Source organism: Chlamydotis macqueenii, chromosome W (genome assembly GCF_036417535.1).
Source record: "Chlamydotis macqueenii isolate bChlMac1 chromosome W, bChlMac1.mat, whole genome shotgun sequence".
In the NCBI taxonomy this organism is placed as follows: Eukaryota; Metazoa; Chordata; class Aves; order Otidiformes; family Otididae; genus Chlamydotis; species Chlamydotis macqueenii.
In genome coordinates this window covers 35,533,348-35,555,533 of record NC_141592.1, presented here as the reverse complement: position 1 = coordinate 35,555,533, position 22,186 = coordinate 35,533,348, and the positions used below count along the sequence as shown (strand labels likewise).

The following is a 22,186-nucleotide window of genomic DNA, read 5'->3' as shown; positions in this document are numbered from 1 at the left end:
CTGCGCTCATGGACTTACCCATGCCCACCATGCACCAACCCCTACACTCATGGACTTAACCGTGCCCACCACGTACGCGGACGCACCTGCCCCCTGAGCTCATGGACTTACCCATGCCCACCACGTACTCGAACGCCCCTGCCCCCTGCGCTCATGGACTTATCCGTGCCCACCATGCACCTGCCCCCTGCGCTCATGGACTTACCCTAGCCCACCACGTACGCGGACTCACCTGCCCCCTGCACTCATGGACTCACCCGTGCCCACCATGCACCTACGCCTACACTCGTGGACTTATCCGTGCCCACCACGTACGTGGACGCACCTGCCCCCTGCGCTCATGGACTTACCCGTGCCCACCATGCACCTACCCCTACACTCATGGACTTAACCATGCTTACCACGTACGCGGACGCACCTGCCCCCTGCGCTCATGGACTGATCCGTGCCCACCAGGCACCTACCCCTACACTCTTGGAATTATCCGTGCCCACCACGTACGTGGGCGCACCTGCCCCCTGCGCTCATGGCCTTACCCATGCCCAGCACGTACCTGGACGCACCTGCCCCCTGCACTCGTGGAGTTATCCGTGCCCACTACGTACGTGGGCGCACCTGCCCCCTGCGCTCATGGACTTACCCGTGCCCACCACGTACGTGGACGCACCTGCCCCCTGAGCTCATGGACTTATCCGTGCCCACCACGCACCTACCCCTACACTCATGGACTTATCCGTGCCCACCACGTACGCGGACGAACCTGCCCCCTGCGCTCATGGACTTATCTGTGCCCACCATGCACCTCCCTCCTGCGCTCATGGACTTACCCGTGCCCACCACGTACGCGGACGCACCTGCCCTCTGCACTCATGGACTTATCCGTGCCCACCACGTACGTGGACACACCTGCCCCCTGAGCTCATGGACTTATCCGTGCCCACCACGTAGGCGGACGCACCTGCCCCCTGCGCTCATGGACTTACCCGTGCCCACCACGTACGCGGACGCACCTGCCCCCTGCGGTCATGGACTTATCCGTGCCCACCATGCACCTACCCCTACTCTCATGGACTTACCCATGCCCAGCACGTACGCAGACACACCTGCCCCCTGCGCTCATGGACTTATCCGTGCCCACCATGCACCTACCCCTACACTCATGGACTTATCCGTGCCCACCACGTACGTGGACGCATCTGCCTCCTGCGCTCATGGACTTACCCGTGCCCACCACGTACGTGGACGCACCTGCCCCCTGCGCTCATGGACTTATCCGTGCCCACCACGTATGCGGACGCACCTGCCCCCTGCGCTCATGGACTTATCCGTGCCCACCAGCAGTTGTAAACTCCATTCATTTCAGTGAAGCTGTGTTGGTTTGTGCCAAGTGGAGATAGAGTTTCACTAAGTTTGGTGTGCAGATTTTTCCAAATAGGAAAAGAAATGTTGAAAGCAAAATGAGCAAAACACTGTGTGCCTTTTTTGCATTGGCTGTTCTTGGCTTTGTTTCATTTCAGAAAGTCTTTTAGACCTAAATGTCATCAGCTGTAGGAAAAATGTCCTCCAAAAAATAAGACAACAAATTGTTGAAACAGAGCTGAAAGCCATCCCTATAATTACTATTACTCTTGGGTTTAACTCAATTTTAACCCTGACTGACTGATATGTAAATCAGAATAACACAGATCCAGGAAGGAAAATGTGAAAACTGATAAATTTGTGCACTTCCTTGGTGATGTGTATCTCTGGGAAGTTAGAGAACTTGTGCATGGAGACAGCACTGGTCAATACAGCGATCTATGATATAATTAGGGTACTGTATTCTCAAAACTGAATTGTCATCCCTGGTAGGGCTCCAGGCTGTTCTGCCTTCTAACAGTGATTGGTCACAAATATCTTTTCTGTTTGGCTTTTTCCTCTCCACCTTGCTCTGTTTTGTCTGTTTAGGCCGGAAAGTGGAGAATTCTCTGTTGCAGTGCATGTATGAGATCCCAATATCACTTCAGATTCTGAGACATAGAACAGATTAAGTGATCCTAAATAAATTTAGATTTAGAAATAAATTGTGACCCCCTCTAATCAGCTTCCCCACACACACACATGTTGCTATAGTTATTTCTTTTGCTGCTCACTGTTTGCTTTGTCAACAGATCTTAGAGCAGCTCCACTGATTCCTTTCTTGACTCACTTAATCCCTGGTCTCACTTCTCTGCAGCTTTCTCTCTATTTTAAGTCAGGGAATGGAGGAGAAGTGGGGGAGGGACAGGAAAATCATACAGTCTAACTGCTATAATTTTATGTTTTTTACTGCTTGGAATGTATGATTTATACACTTCCATATTTTGTCCTTTTTTTTTTTTCGTAGAGAGACTAGTGATTCAAAGGAATCCACTCACAGATGGACTGTAAGCCAAAGCAACTTTATTTTCACTGGTGGGGTGTAACCGGTTCGTAGGATGCCTATTCTGCCTCTGTTTATCCCCTCAGCAGATTCAGTGGCAGAGTACTGACCAGGTGTTGGTGCACGCGTGGCCAGCGCATGCAGCAAGGCCTGCCAAGTACGTGCCCTGCTGGCTAACAGCGGTTCCCGGATAGCAGCAACATACTGCTCAATAACAACCCTCCTAGCTCCCTTCTCCAAGATAACAGCCCTCCTAGCTCCCCTCTCCAAGGTCGCGTTCTCACAGCTGTGTGCAGCTTGTAATTTCCCACAGTGGTCCTACACGGACCATCACTGAAATCCCTCACACATGCCACCGCGTGGTCCGTAGTTGGGACACTGTGGTATTCCACAACCCGTGCTCTTAAGCGGTGTAAAGCTGTATCAACAATAGTCCACAACAATAACTGTTTTAACCAACCCCACCCTCACGTCCATCCAGCGAACAGGTTCCATCCAGTTGCTTCCACTAATTGCTGGTTCAGTCAGCATATCTCTTGCAATTGTGCATGGATGGACTTCGAGTGGTCACTTAAGTTCATGCAACACAAACCATCTAAGTCCTCACATCCACGTCCGTGAGCTAGGAGTAAAAAGTCAATAGCAGCGCGATTTTGACGCGTAGCAAGGCATAAACTATCTACATCAAGTAAAAAATCAGAAAAAGCTATACTAGTAGCGTTACTAGTAGATTTGAAATAGGTACAGTTGTCTGCGTCCAATGTTCCCAGGAGTCAAAGTGCTTGTGGGGGTAATGCAGGTGATTTACCCAGACACAGCAGCCAGCTGTCCCACTGGTTTATAAGTTTGGGCAACTGTGTAACTTTGTCGGTGAACTCACTTGTGGTGAAGGGTACTACTACCAAGCTTGTCATAAATGGGTTCCGGGGAGTCGCTGTGCTGAGACCAAGGGTATCTTGTCCGGTCACCTTTGCCAGTGTCACCCATACGTTTCATTCACGGAGGGAAATGTGTGTGCATAAACCTGTCAAAACAAAAACCAGACAAAACTAAGGTTAACCCGCCCCCCACTCCCTCCCTTTTGTCTTTTTTCTTTTTTTCTTCTTCATTCTCTGCATCGTAATTGCTGCACAAGTACACGCAACCAGTTTGATTCACCAGTAAGGGCAATGGTGATGGCCTGTGAATCATCAGCAGCCACCACTTCAGCTGTAACTGGTCCTGGCTGCCCAGGGGGGTCATACCAAACGTATGCACCTGCAATCATTTGCGATACAGGGTTGGGTTCAATGTGGAGTGGGGGCATCATCCAAAAATACACAGATGCCAAAAGGCCTGCAGGGATACTCGTACTTGTTGGTGCAGTGTTGCGCAGGCCTAAGGAGATAGGCCCTCGATTGCTGTTGTGTAATGGATTTATTAGATTAAAACCACTGATGATATGGTTTGGGTGTAATGTGAAGACGAAAAACACCGTCTGTTCCGTTTGTACAGATATTTTTACGTCCAGAGGGAACCACTGAACTTGTCCGCCTGCAACTGTTAATGTTTGTGCAGAAGAAAGAGATCAGAATCCCCACTCGGTGGTCAATACAAATTGAGTGCCACTCTCGTATTGCACCAGAGTGAGTGGTACTTTTATTGGCCTAGCTTGGTAATTTTTCATCAATAGGAGGGGCATTTTATGTCCTGCCACTGCGCGGTTATTCAGCACACACACAGTGGTGGGCAGATGATCTACCCATCGCGTGTATTTTGTACCTCCTAATCTACACAGTTGCTGTTTCAATAGGCCATTAAGGCGTCCCACCAATCCTGCACCCCGTGGGTGGTAAGGTCAATGCCACACCCACTGTATCTTTCTCTTGGCAGCCCAATTTGCTACTGTATGATTTCTGAAATGAGAACTGTTGTCTGATTGTATTTCAATTGGTGTTCCATAGCAAATAGTAGTATAAGTATTTGCATATCTACTAGCGGCCGCTCACTGGGCACATAAGAAAAAAAAAAAAAAAAGGCTTGAGGCTTGAGACAAGAACAGGGAGAGATCCTTAAAGCTACTGTGATGGGCAAAACAGACTCGACCTGGGGAAAACTATTCATTCATTACTAAACCCAAAGCAGGATAATGAGAAAGGGAACAAGATAACCTCCCCCCACCCACCCCTCCCTCTTCCTGGGCTTAATACCATCTCCACCTCCTTCCCCCCCCGAACGGGACGGGACGGGACGGGATGGGGGGGGGGGGGGCGGCGGGAAGAGGGAATGGGGGCCACGGTCAGTTAATCACACATTGCTTTATGCTGCAGTATACTAAGAGGAAACCTACAATAATAATGAAATATAAGAACATTAACATATATAAAATGAACAATGTACAATTTCTCACCACCCAATGTCCAAGGGACCAATACTCTGTCTGCCTTTGGCCCAGCTTCCTGCACCTGCATGTTAACGAGACTTGGAAAGCCAGACACTGTCCTTGGTCTCATTAACAACAACTCTGATCATCACAATGTTCTTATCAACATTCTTCACATACAAAATCCAAAGCTTCTGAGAGGAAAATTAACTCCATCCCTGCCGAAATCAGGACAGTATCCACCCCTTATTCCACACCATTTACTTCATGCTTATACGCACACACACAGATTGCCTATATCTGTCTAGGAAACTTTGAATTTCCTCCAGACTGTAATCCGTTAATTTGTCTGTTTGCACTGCCTATCTGTTTCCACTTAAACATCTTATAACTTAACTCTGCGCCTTGCACGGCAACAATACCAACCTGGATGTATCACTTGTTCCAACGGGGTCGACCTGTGACACCACACACACAGAAACACTCAGCTACAGTACAAATATAGATCAGCTGGAATAAGCTTATGCCCACACCAACAAAACCGAACAGTAACAAAAGTATGACACCGTTGACACAAAGGACACACATACAAACACGCCACCTCTATCATGATTAGTTAAAGCTCCAAAGACTGAGGGCTCCTTGCCCCCCACCTACATGGGACAGCGCACTCTTGGATAGCATGCGCCCCACTGACCAAGCCCCGTCCACTCGCTCCTGAATTCCCACTCCCTGGGTCGTTTGTGCTACAGGAATCCCATCCTCGTCGCCAATTTATGTAACCAGTTCGTAGGATTCCTATGCACAAAGATCACCCAGCATATGATATTTAAAAGCACAACAGTATTTATGGCTCTATTACAGCCTTGCAGAAGCAGTTACCAGCATAAGCAGTTACCAGCGTATTGTTTTCCCTTTGTGAGAGTCTTACCACCCCGACTAAGCCGGAGACACCGCCGAGCAGGAGGATGATGATCAGCAGGGTCAGAGCAGAGAAGGGAGGTAGGCGCAGCACCTTCAGGGTGTCCCCTGTTGTTCGTAGAGTGAGCTCTGGGTCCTTTCTCTGCTCTGAGCTGCCTCTGTTTATCCCCTCAGCAGATTCAGTGGCAGAGTACTGACCAGGTGTTGATGCACGCGTGGCCAGCGCATGCAGCAAGGCCTGCCAAGTATGTGCCCTGCTGGCTAACAGCGGTTCCCGGATAGCAGCAACATCCTGCTCAATAACAGCCCTCCTAGCTCCCCTCTCTGAAAAAACAGCCCTCCTAGCTCCCCTCTCTGAGATAACAACCCTCCTAGCTCCCCTCTCTGAGATAACAGCCCTCCTAGCTCCCCTCTCCAAGGTCGTGTTCGCACAGCTGTGTGCAGCTTGTAATTTCCTACAGTGGCCTTACATGGACCATCACTGAAATCCCTCACACACTCAGCTAGGGAGATCAGTGATGATCTATCTTAAAGGTACTTCTAGTTTTTCTAAATTGGAGGTAACTGTACTGAGTTTGTTAATCAGTACCTCCTGATCAATGGAGCTCAAAACTCCTAATCCAGATCCAAACCATCCGGCTAAATCTTTTCGTTTTCTTGAGTGAAGAGCTCTAGAACCTAACCATGCTTTCCATCCTTTAAGACTTTGTGAGACAAAAGGTAAACATTCTGATTTTATCTGGGATATATTGACTTGTACTTTTACCTGTAATTTCTTTAAAGAATATGTAGGATCCAGAAATAATTTCTGCTCGTTGGATTGCCTCACTACATAAGGACCTGCAAATGAGAGGTTGTGATATTTCACAGCACAATTAGCTGGTTCCAAAGGAGGAATAGTGGCTGGACTTGGAGTGCTTACTTTTCTCTGAGGCATTATAAGTAAAAAGGGAAATACTCCTGAAAGGTTTTCCAGGCTCCATAGTGCACTCAGTTTTCTTTGCTCTTGGTCATTATTTACTATCTTAAAGTTACATTGGGGTTGCTTGCAACATGTAACACTTGAAGTGGCTGTTGGTAATTCCCATATGGAAAGATTCCCTTCTTCCATGCTGTTGTATCTTATAGTTAGAGTGACATTTTCTGCATTTTCAGATGCTGTACAAGTAGCCATACTCCTAAAGGTAAATGGTTGGGTGAAACTTTGCATCTCTTTTTTGCAGATTACATTTTCCCCATATACATTGTAACTTTTCCATGTAAACCCTTTCTTTTTTCTTTTTTCAGGGGATCTCATTATAGTCCTTTTTAAGGTGGGCGATATGACTAAAGCCACTTCTCTATAAGATTTATAAAGAGTCCTCCCCTCCTGTATACTTGCTATACATCATAGTGATACGCTGCTATTAGGTTGAAAGGACGCTATAAAATAATCTTGGTAAATATCACAGACAGCCACAAACATGCATTCGTGCTCTTTTCCCAACTTATACATGTAAATTCCTACCATCAATATGTTTGTCATGTATACTTTCTTTGGTTTAAATATACAGGCCATTTCTACCATGTCATTAGTCTGTATTATAAATGATGGAATCTTTCCTGGACTTCCCCAGTCTTTTTGCGGGTGACTCCCTATTTTCAGAATTGTATGTACCTTCTCCATGTTCTTAGCTTGATTCAAACCTGTGTCTCCTGAGTACCCGTCTTAGTTCCAGTCAGTGGGTTCTGGGACATCTTTGTTCTCCAAATCTGCATAGTTCATGCATTTGGTGTTCTGTCCAAGGGCCACATGTAGGAGGCAGAATGCAATCACTGCTTTCGTAGTTGAAGCCTTGTAGGTCCAGATTGCTCTACGACCCATTTTGGTTTGAGCTTCACGGTGTCTTGTTCCGGAGCTCGCTTTATCCTAGAATAATGTATCTAAGCAGTTAATCCTTTAACTTTTACTGCAGTATAGGTAGTTAGGAGTACCAGATATGGTCGTTTCCATTTCTTTTGGAACACATCACCTATTATAGTTTTAACATATACCTGATCCCCTGGTTGAAAATCATGAAGGGGTCCATCTAATCCCCTTGATCTGGTACTCAATGCTTGTTTGTTTATCTGTGTCAACTGTTGTGTCAGCTGAATAACATAGTTTTGGATGTACCCTTTGCCCATTTGGGTTTCATCCCCTTTATTGTGAGAAAACCCATATGGTCTCCCATACAGGATTTCAAATGGGCTTAGTTTTTCTTTCAGTCTGGGTTTTACTCATATTCTCAATAAAGTCAAAGGCAGTGCTTGAGGCCAAGGCAAATTAGCCTCTTGTCCAATTTTGACGATTTGTAGTTTTATCAGATGATTCATTTTTTCCACTTGCCCACTTGCTTGTGGCCTGTAAGGTGTATGCAAATGCCAGTTTCTACCCAACACCTTACTGACTTCCTTAACTACTTCTGCCACAAAGTGGGATCCACAATCTGATGACATATCTGCAGGTACTCCAAATCGGGGTATAATTTCATTAAGCAACACTTTTATTACTTCTTTGGCTTTATTGGTCCTTGTAGGGAAAGCTTCAGGCCATCCTGAGGAGGTGTCTGTTAGAACCAAAAGATACCGATACCCCCCTTTTCTTGGGAGTTTGGAAAAATCTATTTGCCACTGCTGTCCGGGATAGTTTCCTTTATCTATTGAACCAAATCCCACTCTATGAGTGGTTTGTGGATTATTTTGCAGATACACAGCACATCGTCACGTCACCTGTTTTGCGACCGTGTATAAATTTCTCCCTAGTATTCTTTGCCTCAGATATACATATAGTGCATCTCCTCCCCAATGTACTTTGTCATGTTCCCTTTGAACTATTGACCATAGCACCTTCTCAGATATTATAATTTGGTTTTGAGGGGTTACGTAAATCCTGTTTTCAAGTTTAGCTTTTAAATCTTGGGCTAATTCTTGATCTCTGCTTGAATATGAGTATTGAAAGCTTGTACTAATCTTACCTTCTGGTATGATAGCTTGTATGGTTACCGTACCTTGGCTTTGTTCTGCTACCCGTTTGGCCTCCTGATCAGCCAGCCTGTTTCCTCATTCTTGATCGGTTTCTCCTTTCTGGTGCCCTTTGCAATGCATGATCGCCGCCTCCTGAGGTAGTTGAACAGCGTCTAGTAGTTCTAGGATTTCTTTAGAGTGTTTGATCTGATTACCTTGGGAGGTCAGCAGTCCCCTTTCCTTCCACACAGCTCCGTGAGCATGGACAACTCCAAACGCATACTTCGAATCTGTCCATATGTTAATCCACTTGCCTTTGGCCTTTTGTAGTGCTCTGATGAGTGCAATGATTTCTGCCTTTTGGGCTGAGGTCCCAGGTGGTAACGGATTAGACTCTATAACTGAATCAAGAGTGGTTATTACATATCCTGACTTACGTTCTCCGTTCTTTATAAAGCTGCTACCGTCTGTATACCAAGTTTCAGCATCTGGGAGAAATTCTTCCTTCAAGTCAGGCCTGATAGAATAGGTACTTTCGACCACCTCTGAACAATTGTGTTGGAGAAGTTCTGAGCTCTCCTGCTCTGATGATAGGAATGCTGCAGGGTTAATCAGGTTAGTATTGAGAATTTTCACATCGGCTTGTTCCACCAGGACGGCCTGATATTTGAGAAATCTCGAGGGCAATGGCTCCCTTTCTGCTCGAGGACTGCAGCTACTGTGTGGGACACAAACACAGTCATATTCTGTCCCAAAGTGAATTTACGAGACTTTTGGATATTGACAACAACTGCAGCAACAGCCCGTAAGCAACTGGGCCAGCCCTTGTTTACCTCATCCAGTTGTTTGGAGAAGTAGGCCACTGCCCGTCAGTATGGGCCAACATTCCGGGCCAAGACACCCAAAGCCATACCCTGCCGTTCATAAGAGAAAAGCAGGAATGGCTTTGAGACACCTGGTAGTCCCAGAGCAGGGGCCCTTAGTAGTTCTTCTTTCAAGCTTTTGAAAGCTCTTATCCCCTCTTTGGTCCATATTATTGTTTGGGGTTGTCCTTGATTAATTGATACAGGGGTTTGACTAGGATGCCGTAATTAGGTATCCATAGTCGACACCATCCCGTCATCCCCAAGAAAGTCTGAAGTTCTTTTACCGTCTGGGGTTGAGAGGTGTTGTAGATGGCTTTCTTTCGTTCCATCCCTAATCTTCGTTGTCCTCCTGAAATTTTGTAGCCCAGGTAGGTCACCTCTTGTTGCATAACTTGTGCTTTCTGTTGAGAAACTTTATACCTGCTTAGTCCCAAAAAGTTCAAAGGGCTTACCGTCCATTCAAGGCACGATTCCTTGGTAGTTATTGCTATCAGTAAATCATCTACATACTGCAACAGGATTCCATCTTTGGAGAGAGGAAACCATCCTTCCAAAGATAGTGGGGCTGTTTTTAAACCCCCCGTGACACGGGATGGAGGTCTTCTACTATTTTATTGATAGCTCTTAAGTCTTGAACTAACCTATAACTTTTCCCATCAGGTTTTTGAATTGGTAATATTGGGGTGCTATATTCTGATTCACATTCTATTAACAACCCATAATTTTAAAAGTTTTCAATAATAGGTTTAATTCCCTTCCTCTCTTCCAGTTTTAAAGGATATTGTCTTACCCTTACAGGTCGCACTCCAGGTTTTAATTTAATGCTGTGCTGTTTTTGCTCTCCCAGGAGTGCAATATGCCCAAACTCCTGGGTATACCTGATTTAAAACTTCTTCAGGAATTTCTTTGGATCCGGATTCTGTAATTAAAGCCAGACTTAATATGTGGATTAGTTCTTTTTTTTTTTTACTTTAAATCGTATCCCTTCAGGTGTAAAACGTATTTCTGCCTGTAATTTTTCTAACAGATCTCTTCCGATAAGAGACGATGGAGCATGTGGCATATACAAAAACTGGTGCGCACCCACGGCTTTTCCTAATTGAAAAGATAGTGGCTTCATGAATGATACCTTCTGCTGCTGACCTGTAGCTCCTATTACATTTACAGATTTATTTTTATCAATTTCTTCAAGATGCATATTTAACACTGAAAACGTGGCCCCCATGTCAACCAAAAACTCAATTTCTTGTGTTTTGTCTCCCAGGCTCATTATAACCAGAGGATCCCCTGGGAGCTGGTCCTCTGGTTTTTCCTAGTCTTCTACTAGTTTGGCAAGCACTGCCTCTGCTTTGTTCATTGGGCAGTCTCGCTTCCAGCATCCTTCTTTTTTACAAATTGCACACTGATTAATACCCAGTTGGGGCTGGGGGTGCTGATTTGGTACCCTCCGGCGAGGTGGAAAAAGCCTAGGGCCATTTCTTTCTCCTTGGAGGGCAGCCACAGTGGCTGTAGAGATTAGCTTCCCCAATTTTTTGCGTTCCACTCCTTCCCGATTCTGAAACACCCTCCATGCTTCTTCTAACAATTTCTCAATATCTCTTTGCTCTTCTGCTTTTAGTTTTTGTAATTTCCGGCGGATATCATCAGAAGATTGACCCAAAAACAGGGATACCAGCTGCATTTGCCCCTGGTCTCCTGCAGGATCCAGGGTAGTATATTTTCTCATGGCCTCCCGTATTCGGTCTAAAAATTCTGTGGGGGACTCGGTAGAATTTTGTTTTATCGCATATAATGTACCCCAATTTATGGCCTTTGGTATACCATTTTCCAACCCAAAAGCCACCCAATCCCTATATTGACATAGAAGTTGGTAGTGATCCACATTATTATAATCCCATCTTGGCCTAGACCAGGGAAAATAATTATCAATTTCTTCCCTGTCTGGTATTTTAGCTCTGCCATAATTTCTGGCAGTTTGTAAGACCAATTCTTTTTCTGTGTCTGTTAATGCATCTAACGTCAAATCTACATCTTCCCAATCAACATCTAAGGCTTTGACAAATGCTCAAAATTGCTTTGCCATGCCCAACGCATTGTCCCGATACCCCTTTGCCACCAATTTCCAAGTATCTAGATCTGTCATAGAAAGAGGTACCTTAAGTTTTATAGGGCCATTAGGCCCTGCTGCCTCTCTGTTGCCGGTTCGTAGGATTCCTATGCACAAAGATCACTGTAAGGGTCGGTCAGAAAACCAGTATCGAAAACCAGTATTGTCTCAACCTTGTCATCGAGGACTTCCAGGCGGACTATGGACTTGATCTGGCCTAAAAGTTAGGCTCACAACTTGACATGAGTTGCTGTGAGCAGCCTGCCTGAGATGCAGTTGTTTTTTTTTCCTCCTGGGAACAAAACGGAGCGGTTATGGACAAGGCCGACTCTGGCCTAACAACAAAATGTACAACATCCTTGAAGCGGCAGACAGAGTGGCGCAGAGGTGCCACGGCTCATCCCTGTTGTCAAAACTGGCAGAGATAACCGTGCAGCTGCTATCGAGGAGGATGAATCACAACTGCTGTCTCAAAAACAACGGTGAGAAAGTGTCCTTTAACGGAACTTTGCTAATTATAATGTACAAAAAAAAAATACTTCTATCCTAAGGGCCGAGAGCAGGCGGAGATCCCCGAAGTAAGGAGGAGCAAGGTTTGCCACTTGGCATAAAAGGTCGACCCCTAACAACGAGACCCCCGAAGAGCTCTCCCCACCAAGGATCGACATCGACATCGATCGTGAGGACCGGCGGGACGCTGCCTGGACCTGGGACCATAGGGACGCCTTGGACCCGCGGTGGTAGCTATTATCTTCTTTTTTTTCCCCTTCCCTATCTTTACTTTTCCTTTTCACTCCCTTTCACCTATTGCACGCCGCTTTACGGGCAAAATAATAAAGTTTGTGCTGTTTGATTGAAACCAACCCCTTTGGCGTGTTCGCCGTAATTTTGCACTTCGAGATCGCATTAAAAGGACCATCACGAGTCCCGAGTGGGCCGTGACATTTTTTTTTAAACTGGCGTAGTCGGCAGGATCCTGAAAGACAGAGAGGTGCAGGTTGTGTGTGGTCTGTAACAGGGGAAGGACGGTTCGGTCCAGCCGCACCTAGCCCTACATCCATTCGGATGAGAGGTGTCTAGAAAGCAAGGGGGCTGATCCGAATTTCCCGCACACCTCACACACCTAATGGACTTGAACTGAGGTTTGGACTCTGTCTGACGGGAGTTAATAATCAGATCTCTTAGTGCAAAAGGGGGATCTGTCCTCATATGTATGAGGCTGACTACTCAGGGAAGAGAAGGGCGACTGCAGAGAGTCTGCATTTGTGGAAACTTAAGTTTGGCCTCCCTGTAGTAGATTTTGGTCCCTTCAACCACTCGGGGAAGAGAAGGGCGACGCAGGGGAACTGCGTGTGTGGAAACTAAGTTTAGCCTCTCCGAAGTGGGTTTGGTCCCTTCGTAATAAGAATGGCAGGAAAAGTTGATGATCGGTACTCCTTGTTAGTCAGAAATCGAGACTCGCTTTATGAGTTCTTGGCACAGCATGGTGCCCGGCCGTCCACACCTGGGCAAGATTGGGCTCGGGATAATTGGACAAATTTGCAGAGCGTAGTAGATCGAATGACTTCCTTGCAGAAGGAGGCGAGGGTAAAATCTGGCAGAGGCAAAGCCATAGTTTGTGCTGTTCTGGGTGCCAGTCTGGCAGCAGCAGTAGAGGACCGCCTTAAGCGGCGAGAGCAGGAGCAACAGATTATTGAGTCGCTCCAGCGTTTGGTGGAGGCCCTTCAGGGGACAGTATCCAACCTCGAAAAACAGCTGGAGGGAGAAAAGGAGCAAAACCTTTTGCTAAAATCTATCTTGAGGGAGGAATATCCAAAGAATTCAGAATTGGACAGTGAGACAGATCTGAAGCTTGAGGAGAGAGGTATTCAACAGATAAGTCCAATATACCCTCAGAAGAAATTGGAGGAAGTGAGGGATCGCTCTGGTGACCACCCTCGGGTAAGACCTTTGGTTAAAACAGAATTCTTTTATTTGAATGATGAGGATAGCAACCCACAGATAACAACTAAGGAGTCGCCGTATACCGCTACTGAGCTTGCCAAACTGAAGCGGGAGTACGGGCGTCTTGCCAAAGAATCTGAGACGGAGTATGTGTGGCGTGTATCTCTAACCGGGGGAGATCAAATCCAGCTGAGTGAAAAGGAGGCTGAGGGATATTGGGGTCCTGGCGTCTTTTTGACCACAGGAGATAATCGTGCCCCATGGTCCTTAACTCAGCGAGCTGCTTATTGGGCTGGGGGGCTAAACCCTTTGGAGAGAGGGGATCCTCTTGCAATCACTGGCACAGTTGATCAGCTGGTGGAAAGCGTCCAAAAAGCTGCTTGTTTGCAAATGATGAAAGAAAGAAAGTTAACTCCTAGATGTGAATCTCCAATGATGTTGCCGGTGGACCCTGAGAGCATGACTCCCTTGATAAGGGGACTCCCAGAGTCACTTAAACCTTTGGGGATTCAACTTCGAAAGACCATTAAGACACTCGGTCCCTTAGAAAGATTGGAGGGCTTTATGAGAGGCCATGGAAATGCAACCAATAGCCCTATGAATGTGTCTCCCTCCGATCTCAGCCCATCTCGACCTTCATCAGGTGATAAAGCGAAGGTGTGGACCTGGGGGGAGGTAGCACAGGAGCTGATAAATTATGGAAGAAAATATGGTCCAGTAAAACTCCCAGAGGACAGACCAAAAGGAATCCGTCAGATAGAAATCAGGGACTCACCCCCCCACATCAGTCAACCTAGCCCTCGTTTTAAAACAGCGGGGGGAGCACAGCCCATGACCCGACAACAGTGGTGGCTTTTGGGAATTAAAAAGGGTGTTCCAAGAGATGTAATGGATGGTTTACCCATTGAAAAGCTGAGCAAGGTGGTATCAAAATGGTGTAACCCGAAACAATACCCACCCAAAGGAAAAGAAATCTCACCCATCACACCCACAGCCCCACCTTTGGAAGACACAGGCAACAGAAACAGTGAGGTTTTTCCCCAGATGCAGGAAAACTAGAACCTCCATTCCCCATCGGTGAGCGAGGGAATGGAGGATGGATTTATATCCGACAGCTCACCAAGACTAGCAGGGGAGATTTGCTAATTACGGCTATTGTGGGTCCAAAACGTGGACTGGTGACCTTTTTGATTGATACCGGTGCCCAAGTCTCCGCTTTGACTAAAGAAGATGCACAAAGGTGTGGTGTCTCTCCCTCGAGAAGACGTTTTTGTGTCCTGAATGCTTTAGGATCAACAGAAGCCATGAGTGTTGCTCAGGTAAAGCTAACGTTGCCGGGAGAGGAAAACACTGTCACTGTTACAATGGTGATCGGGAATATTCCTACTAATTTATTAGGAATGGATGTCCTTAAAGGGAAAGGTTGGAAAGACCCAGAAGGCTTGTGGTGGACTTTTGGGACCCCGCAATTAAATATTAGGTTACTCCAAACTGCACCCTCTCTGCCGTTTAGCAAAGTAACTAATGTCAAACAATATCCCCTTCCCCTGGGAGCAAAAGAAGGTATCAGACCTGTTATGCAGGAACTTCGGGAGCAAGGGGTTGTGATAAATACACATTCTCCTTTTAACTCTCCGGTGTGGCCAGTGCGAAAACCAAATGGAAAGTGGCGACTCACAGTGGATTTTAGGAGACTGAATGCCAACACCGAACCTTTGACTGCCGCAGTGCCCAATTTGGCGGAATTGGTAACAATAATTCAGGAGAAAGCTCACCCAATTATGGCAACTGTAGATGTTAAAGACATGTTTTTTATGGTACCTTTGCAACCAGAGGACAGAGACCGTTTTGCCTTTACGTGGGAAGGGCAACAATATACTTTCACCCGGCTGCCCCAGGGGTATAAGCACTCTCCTACATTGGCTCATCATGCTTTAGCCCAAGAATTGGAAAAAATACCAAAACCTGAAGCTGTAGATGTTTACCAATATATTGATGACATCCTTGTGGGGGGGGAAGAAATAAAGGAGGTGGAAACAACCCACCAGAATATAATTTCTCACTTGGAGAATTTGGGTTTGCAAATTCCTCCCGAAAAGGTCCAAAAGCCATCACAAGAAGTAAAGTTTTTGGGAATTTGGTGGAAAGGGGGAATGACGTGTATCCCACCGGACACCCTCACTTCTTTAGATCAGATTAAAATGCCTGAGTCAAAAAAGGATTTACAACATGCTTTAGGACTATTGGTGTTCTGGAGAAAACATATTCCAGACTTCTCCATTATTGCTAGACCTCTTTATGATTTGCTGAGGAAAGGGGTCAAATGGGAATGGACCCCATCTCAGGAAGAAGCTATGCAATTGTTAATTTTTGAAGCAACAGCTCACCAGGCTCTCGGTCCTATCCACCCTACAGACCCTTTTCAGGTGGAATGGGGATTTGCCATATCAGGATTATCAGTACATATATGGCAACGGGGCCCTGAGGGTCCAACTAGGCCTGTGGGATTTTATTCTCGTAGCTTTAAAGATGCCGAGAGGAGATACACTGCTTGGGAGAAAGGGTTGTTTGTGGTTAGCCTGGCTCTCATAGAAGTAGAGAAAATTGCACGCCAACAACCAATTGTACTGAGAGGCCCGTTTAAAGTGATAAAAGCAGTTACCAGTGGGACCCCTCCCCCTGACGGGGTGGCCCAGAAAGCCTCAGTACGAAAATGGTATGCCCAGATTGAACACTACTGTAACATTTTCTCAGTGACTGAAGGAGCTTTAAAACACCTGGCTATACAAGAAACAGAAAGCTCGGATGGCAGCCAAGATAAACCTGCCTCTGTCATCCAAGCGGCTCCTCCTTTCTCTCCCGACCAAGCAGTGAGTGCCTGGTTTACCGATGCTTCCGCAAAAAGAGAAGGGAAAGTATGGAAATATCGAGCAGTAGCACTCCATACCTCCTCTGATGAACAAATTATTACAGAGGGAGTGGGCAGCGCCCAAGTAGGAGAGTTAATTGCAGTGTGGAGTGTTTTCCAGCGTGAAGCTCAAGCCACTTCTCCCATCCACATCTATACTGATTCCTACGCTGTGTTTAAGGGTTGTACTGAATGGCTGCCTTTTTGGGAGCAAAATGAATGGGAGGTTAACAGAATCCCAGTGTGGCAAAAGGAAAAATGGCAAGATATCTTAAACATTGCTAAACAGGGGAACTTTGCCGTGGGATGGGTAGCTTCTCATCAGGCAGATGGGGGCTCAGCGGGTAAATGGAACAACAGAGCGGATGAGTTAGCAAGGCTAGCCCCTGTACAAAAGGACCAAGTCACAGAAGATTGGGAACGCCTGCTAGAATGGTTGCATGTAAAGCGTAAACACACAGGAGCTAAGGACCTGTATCGTGAAGCCCTTGCTCGAGGCTGGCCTGTCACCAGAGCAACATGCGAAACTTGCATATCTGCCTGTGAGCAATGTCGTAGGCGACTGGAAAGACACCCTTTAGAAGATGATCCCCTGCATCTAAGAGAGGGTAAAGGTTTGTGGGATGCGTGGCAGGTAGATTATATTGGACCCTTTAAGAAATCAGGAGGGAAACATTTTGTGTTGGTGGGAGTGGAAATAATATCAGGACTAGTCCAAGCAGAAGCCTTTAACAGGGCTACGGGAGAAAGCACTGTGAAAGCATTGCGACAATGGTTTGGAACTTTTCCAAAACCACAAGAAATACAGTCTGATAACGGTTCCCACTTCACTGCCAGAATAGTACAGGATTGGGCACGAAGTGAAGGGATTAAATGGATTTTTCACACTCCTTATTACCCACAAGCTAATGGTATTGTAGAAAGAACCAATGGTTTGCTGAAACGACTTTTGAAACCACAGGAAGGCAATTGGGATGCTCGCCTGTGGGAAGCTGTCAAAGGTGTAAATGACAGATGGGGGGTAAATGGATGCCCTAAAATCACTGCCTTCTGTCCAAAAGCCCCTACTTTAATCCCTTCTTTAAAAGGACCAAATGACTCTAAAAATCCAGCTCACCTCCCAGGACAACCTGTTTTAGTGGAGCTTCCCACTGCGGGAACAGTACCATTGGTCCTAAAAACCCCTCTAAATGCATATGCATGGGTAGCCTCTGATGCCCTGGGAAAGGAACATCGGATTAATACCCGTTGGATAGTTCCGTCATTTTAACTGTGCCTCAAGGAGGCAAGGTCTGTTATTTTATCTTGCAGAAGAACTCCGAGGGACAACAGTGAGTGGGAAAAGCTGCACATGGATGATAATTTGGAAGCATAAATTCTAAAAATGACCAATTTTTTAATTGGACCTGTGATTGGGCTTACAATATTTTTCTGCATCTTACCACTGACCTGTAATCAAAAGAACACCGAATGGCCATGGTCTCACGCCTACCTTAGGTTTACAGGAAGCATGGGACCACCTTTTAAACGGTTGGACTTAAACTTGGCCACTGTGGTTAAGCATGAAATGGAAATGTACTCAGAGCATGAGTGGGGCTGGGACAGAGACAGCAGGGCTCCCCTCTTGATGGGAACAATTGGAGAAAAAATTCAAATAGGTTGCCGAATGGTCAATGGATCTATCCATGAAAAAGCAACCCAAATTATTGTAAGAAGAACTAATGAATCTGTACTCACAAAGAGTCTCTGTGTCCTTGAAAAGGAAAAATTGGAATGCTGGAGTAATTTTACACTAACCCAACCTGTCTTTGTAATCTGTCTCTGGAATAACCAGAAAGGTGACGTGGCACTCACATTTAAATTTAAAATGGCCATTATTGAGCCAACTACTACTCCCAGCCCCAACGTGACAACAAACACAGCACCTCTTACCACTGAACCAGTTATTGTACTGAACCCGAAAATTGTCGAGATTGGACCATATGTAATCAGAAATATGGGCCAGCAACAGATGTTATTCAATCCATCATGGTCCCTCAAACAAGTTGAATTGTCAATGCAAAATAATGCTTCAGAAATTCAGCCAGCTTGCTCACCTTTCCTAAAAACCTCTTACGAGGGATGGACAACCTGGCTGCAAAAACGGACCCCTTCCGAGAAACGAATAAAGAGAGACCTAACTGGTGTTTTGGGAACAGGATTGGGAGTTCTAAATAGTATTGATTCAGAGGTATTGATGAACAAATTGGCTACCACAAGTAGTGACCTGACTAAATTGCAACATCCTTTACGATCCTCCCTATTGGCTTTGGGAACTAATCAATGGATGTTATCGAATATATTACCAAAATGGGAGAAGGTGAATGAAAAAGACCATGAATTGGTTATAGATGCACTCAGTGTGGTCCAAAACAACCTCTCCCTGGCTCTCAGTTGTATCCAAGCTCAACTGTGGATGCAATCAGTAGCCGCATCAATTATAAGAGAAGGTGAAGAAGGCACTTTCCCCACTGAAATTCGGAAAATAGTTTGGGACAGTGCCACTGACTTTGAAAGGAAATTCCAGTCCTGGTGGTATCTGGTTAATTTTACCTATAACCCCATCAACAGCGTGGCCACAGCTTTTGTGTTAACAATACACAATGCTTCGGTACATACAATATACCCAATCATTGCGCTAGGACCGAACCACAACGGAACTGTACTCTATCCTCTAGACCATAGAGTATGGGCCCGGAAAAACGGGCATAAATGGCAAAGTATTGATGTTGATGCATGTATTGTGCGGGAACAACAAGGATTCATTTGTGAAAGCAATACCATCAGAGCCCAAGACATTTGTCTTGACACTGAACAAAACATTTGCCATTTCGAGATTCGTCCTGACGAAAACCCTGAGACAATACTTGTATATATTGGCAAAGGTTGTGCATGCTTACGGACTGTTTGCGATTCCATAGCTGTAAGTGATGTAGTTGTAGATACTAGGAACCACTCAAATTTTTGTGTTTGTAATTTTACTAAAATCACTGGATGTGACTTTTCTTACTTAGCACCGGTGACCTCTCACAAACTCTTGCAATCTAATTACACACTGATTCATGAACTGCTACCTGCACCAATTGGAATGAATCTCACTTTGGTAAAAAAATTATTACACCACCAGGATTTGATCAAGATCCTGGGAAAGATCAGGTAAAACGGACAAAAAACCTTAGTAACAGTTCATCATGATGTGGATGAAATCCACCATGTTTTGGAAAGGGTAGAAAAAGATTCAGAACATAGATGGTGGGACACAGTTTTTGGGTGGTCACCTACTGCAACAGGCATGTTGAACAAATTGTGTCACCCCATTATTGTTCTCTTAATACTGGTCTTAATAAGTTTTGTTTTAACAGCAATACTGTATGTCAAAATTTGGAAAATAATGAATCAGTTGACACGTTTGACTTCCGTACTTAATGCACACAGTCTGATAAATGTTCCAACCTACATAGATATTCCAAAATCTGCTAGTGCAAGGCAGATTGCCTAGAGAAAAAACATGATATAGAATTAGAAGATTTTTAGTGTATGTTAGAGAAACAGCTTAACTTTTTGCAAAGTTGTATGGTAATTATGCTGCTGTTACTTTTCTCTTTCTCTTTCTCTCTTCTTTCCTGTCTCCCTTTGAGGGTTATGCTACCACCATGCGGTCCTGACGACAATGTTGAGCCACGGGGTGGTGTAAGGGTCGGTCAGAAAACCAGTATCGAAAACCAGTATTGTCTCAACCTTGTCATCGAGGACTTCCAGGCGGACTATGGACTTGATCTGGCCTAAAAGTTAGGCTCACAACTTGACATGAGTTGCTGTGAGCAGCCTGCCTGAGATGCAGTTGTTTTTTTTTCCTCCTGGGAACAAAACGGAGCGGTTATGGACAAGGCCGACTCTGGCCTAACAACAAAATGTACAACATCCTTGAAGCGGCAGACAGAGTGGCGCAGAGGTGCCACGGCTCATCCCTGTTGTCAAAACTGGCAGAGATAACCGTGCAGCTGCTATCGAGGAGGATGAATCACAACTGCTGTCTCAAAAACAACGGTGAGAAAGTGTCCTTTAACGGAACTTTGCTAATTATAATGTACAAAAAAAAAATACTTCTATCCTAAGGGCCGAGAGCAGGCGGAGATCCCCGAAGTAAGGAGGAGCAAGGTTTGCCACTTGGCATAAAAGGTCGACCCCTAACAACGAGACCCCCGAAGAGCTCTCCCCACCAAGGATCGACATCGACATCGATCGTGAGGACCGGCGGGACGCTGCCTGGACCTGGGACCATAGGGACGCCTTGGACCCGCGGTGGTAGCTATTATCTTCTTTTTTTTCCCCTTCCCTATCTTTACTTTTCCTTTTCACTCCCTTTCACCTATTGCACGCCGCTTTACGGGCAAAATAATAAAGTTTGTGCTGTTTGATTGAAACCAACCCCTTTGGCGTGTTCGCCGTAATTTTGCACTTCGAGATCGCATTAAAAGGACCATCACGAGTCCCGAGTGGGCCGTGACAATCACCCAGCATATGATATTTAAAAGCACAACAGTATTTATGGCTCTATTACAGCCTTGCAGAAGCAGTTCCCAGCATAAGCAGTTACCAGCGTATTGTTTTCCCTTTGTGAGAGTCTTACCACCCCGACTAAGCCGGAGACACTGCCGAGCAGGAGGATGATGATCAGTGGGGTCAGAGCAGAGAAGGGAGGCAGGCACAGCACCTTCAGGGTGTCCCCTGTTGTTCATAGAGTGAGCTCTGGGTCCTTTCTCTCTCTTCCACTCTGAGCCGCCTCTGTTTATCCCCTCAGCAGATTCAGTGGCAGAGTACTGACCAGGTGTTGGTGCACGCGTGGCCAGCGCATGCAGCAAGGCCTGCCAAGTACGTGCCCTGCTGGCTAACAGCGGTTCCCGGATAGCAGCAACATCCTGCTCAATAACAACCCTCCTAGCTCCCTTCTCCGAGATAACAGCCCTCCTAGCTCCCCTCTCCAAGGTCGCGTTCTCACAGCTGTGTGCAGCTTGTAATTTCCCACAGTGGCCCTACATGGACCATCACTGAAATCCCTCACACACTCTCGCAATGGGGCTTGGATCACAGGGTTCCGTAAAGATGCCAACTTAGCTCTAGCTCCCTGTGCCCTAGTAACAAGGGGAGAGTTCAAATGGGACTTGAATTGCTGCTTCCGGACATCAGTTTCCCATTCTGCCTTCCTGCCCCTATAGGATTCCAGAGAGGGAGGGGGACTCGGGGGAACCGTTTCAGATCCCTCAAGCTGGGGAGGTGAGTCAGCTCTAGCTGCTGCCTGGGGCTGAACCTCCCTTCACTCCCTTCCCCTTGGGCACATTGCAGGGCTGACAAAATCTTCCATCCTTTCATCCTCTTCTTTTAACTTAAGACACCTTTGTCCGATAGAGCATGAGGAACAACACCTTTTCATTCTGCCTATCCCTTCTTTCTGATTATCCTTTTCAAGGGTAAGCACAAAAGGGTCATGTGGTGTCAAATTAATTCCACAATCTTTCTGTAGTTCGAGTATCCACATAAACAACTTCATCCCATTTTCCTTCACGCCTTAAGAGCATTAATTGAAGAAGGGTGCTATAATTTAAAGTTCCAGTTGATGGCCACTTCTCCCTATCATCTAATTTATACAGTGGCC

The 22,186-nt window shown here is 46.0% G+C and overlaps 1 protein-coding gene and 1 pseudogene across 1 annotated transcript; both read left to right on the top strand.

Annotated features, from left to right (window-relative positions):
- The first annotated feature begins 13,049 nt into the window (after window positions 1–13,049).
- On the top strand, window positions 13,050–17,829 carry LOC147596657 (uncharacterized). Its single transcript, XM_086769417.1, has 2 exons — window positions 13,050–14,601; window positions 17,777–17,829. The coding sequence occupies exons 1-2, from the start codon at window positions 13,050–13,052 to the stop codon at window positions 17,827–17,829; spliced, it is 1,605 nt and encodes a 534-aa protein (XP_086625543.1).
- A 532-nt stretch (window positions 17,830–18,361) lies between these two features.
- LOC147596656 (uncharacterized) lies at window positions 18,362–20,032 on the top strand (annotated as a pseudogene).
- Window positions 20,033–22,186: the final 2,154 nt, after the last annotated feature.

Bases quoted from the DNA above. Each gene is read 5' to 3' on its own strand.
- LOC147596657 (XM_086769417.1), top strand. From the start codon at position 13,050: ATGGCAGGAAAAGTTGATGATCGGTACTCCTTGTTAGTCAGAAATCGA. The intron at 14,602-17,776 runs GCAACAGAAACA...CTGTGCCTCAAG, and splicing joins CCCACCTTTGGAAGACACAG to GAGGCAAGGTCTGTTATTTT.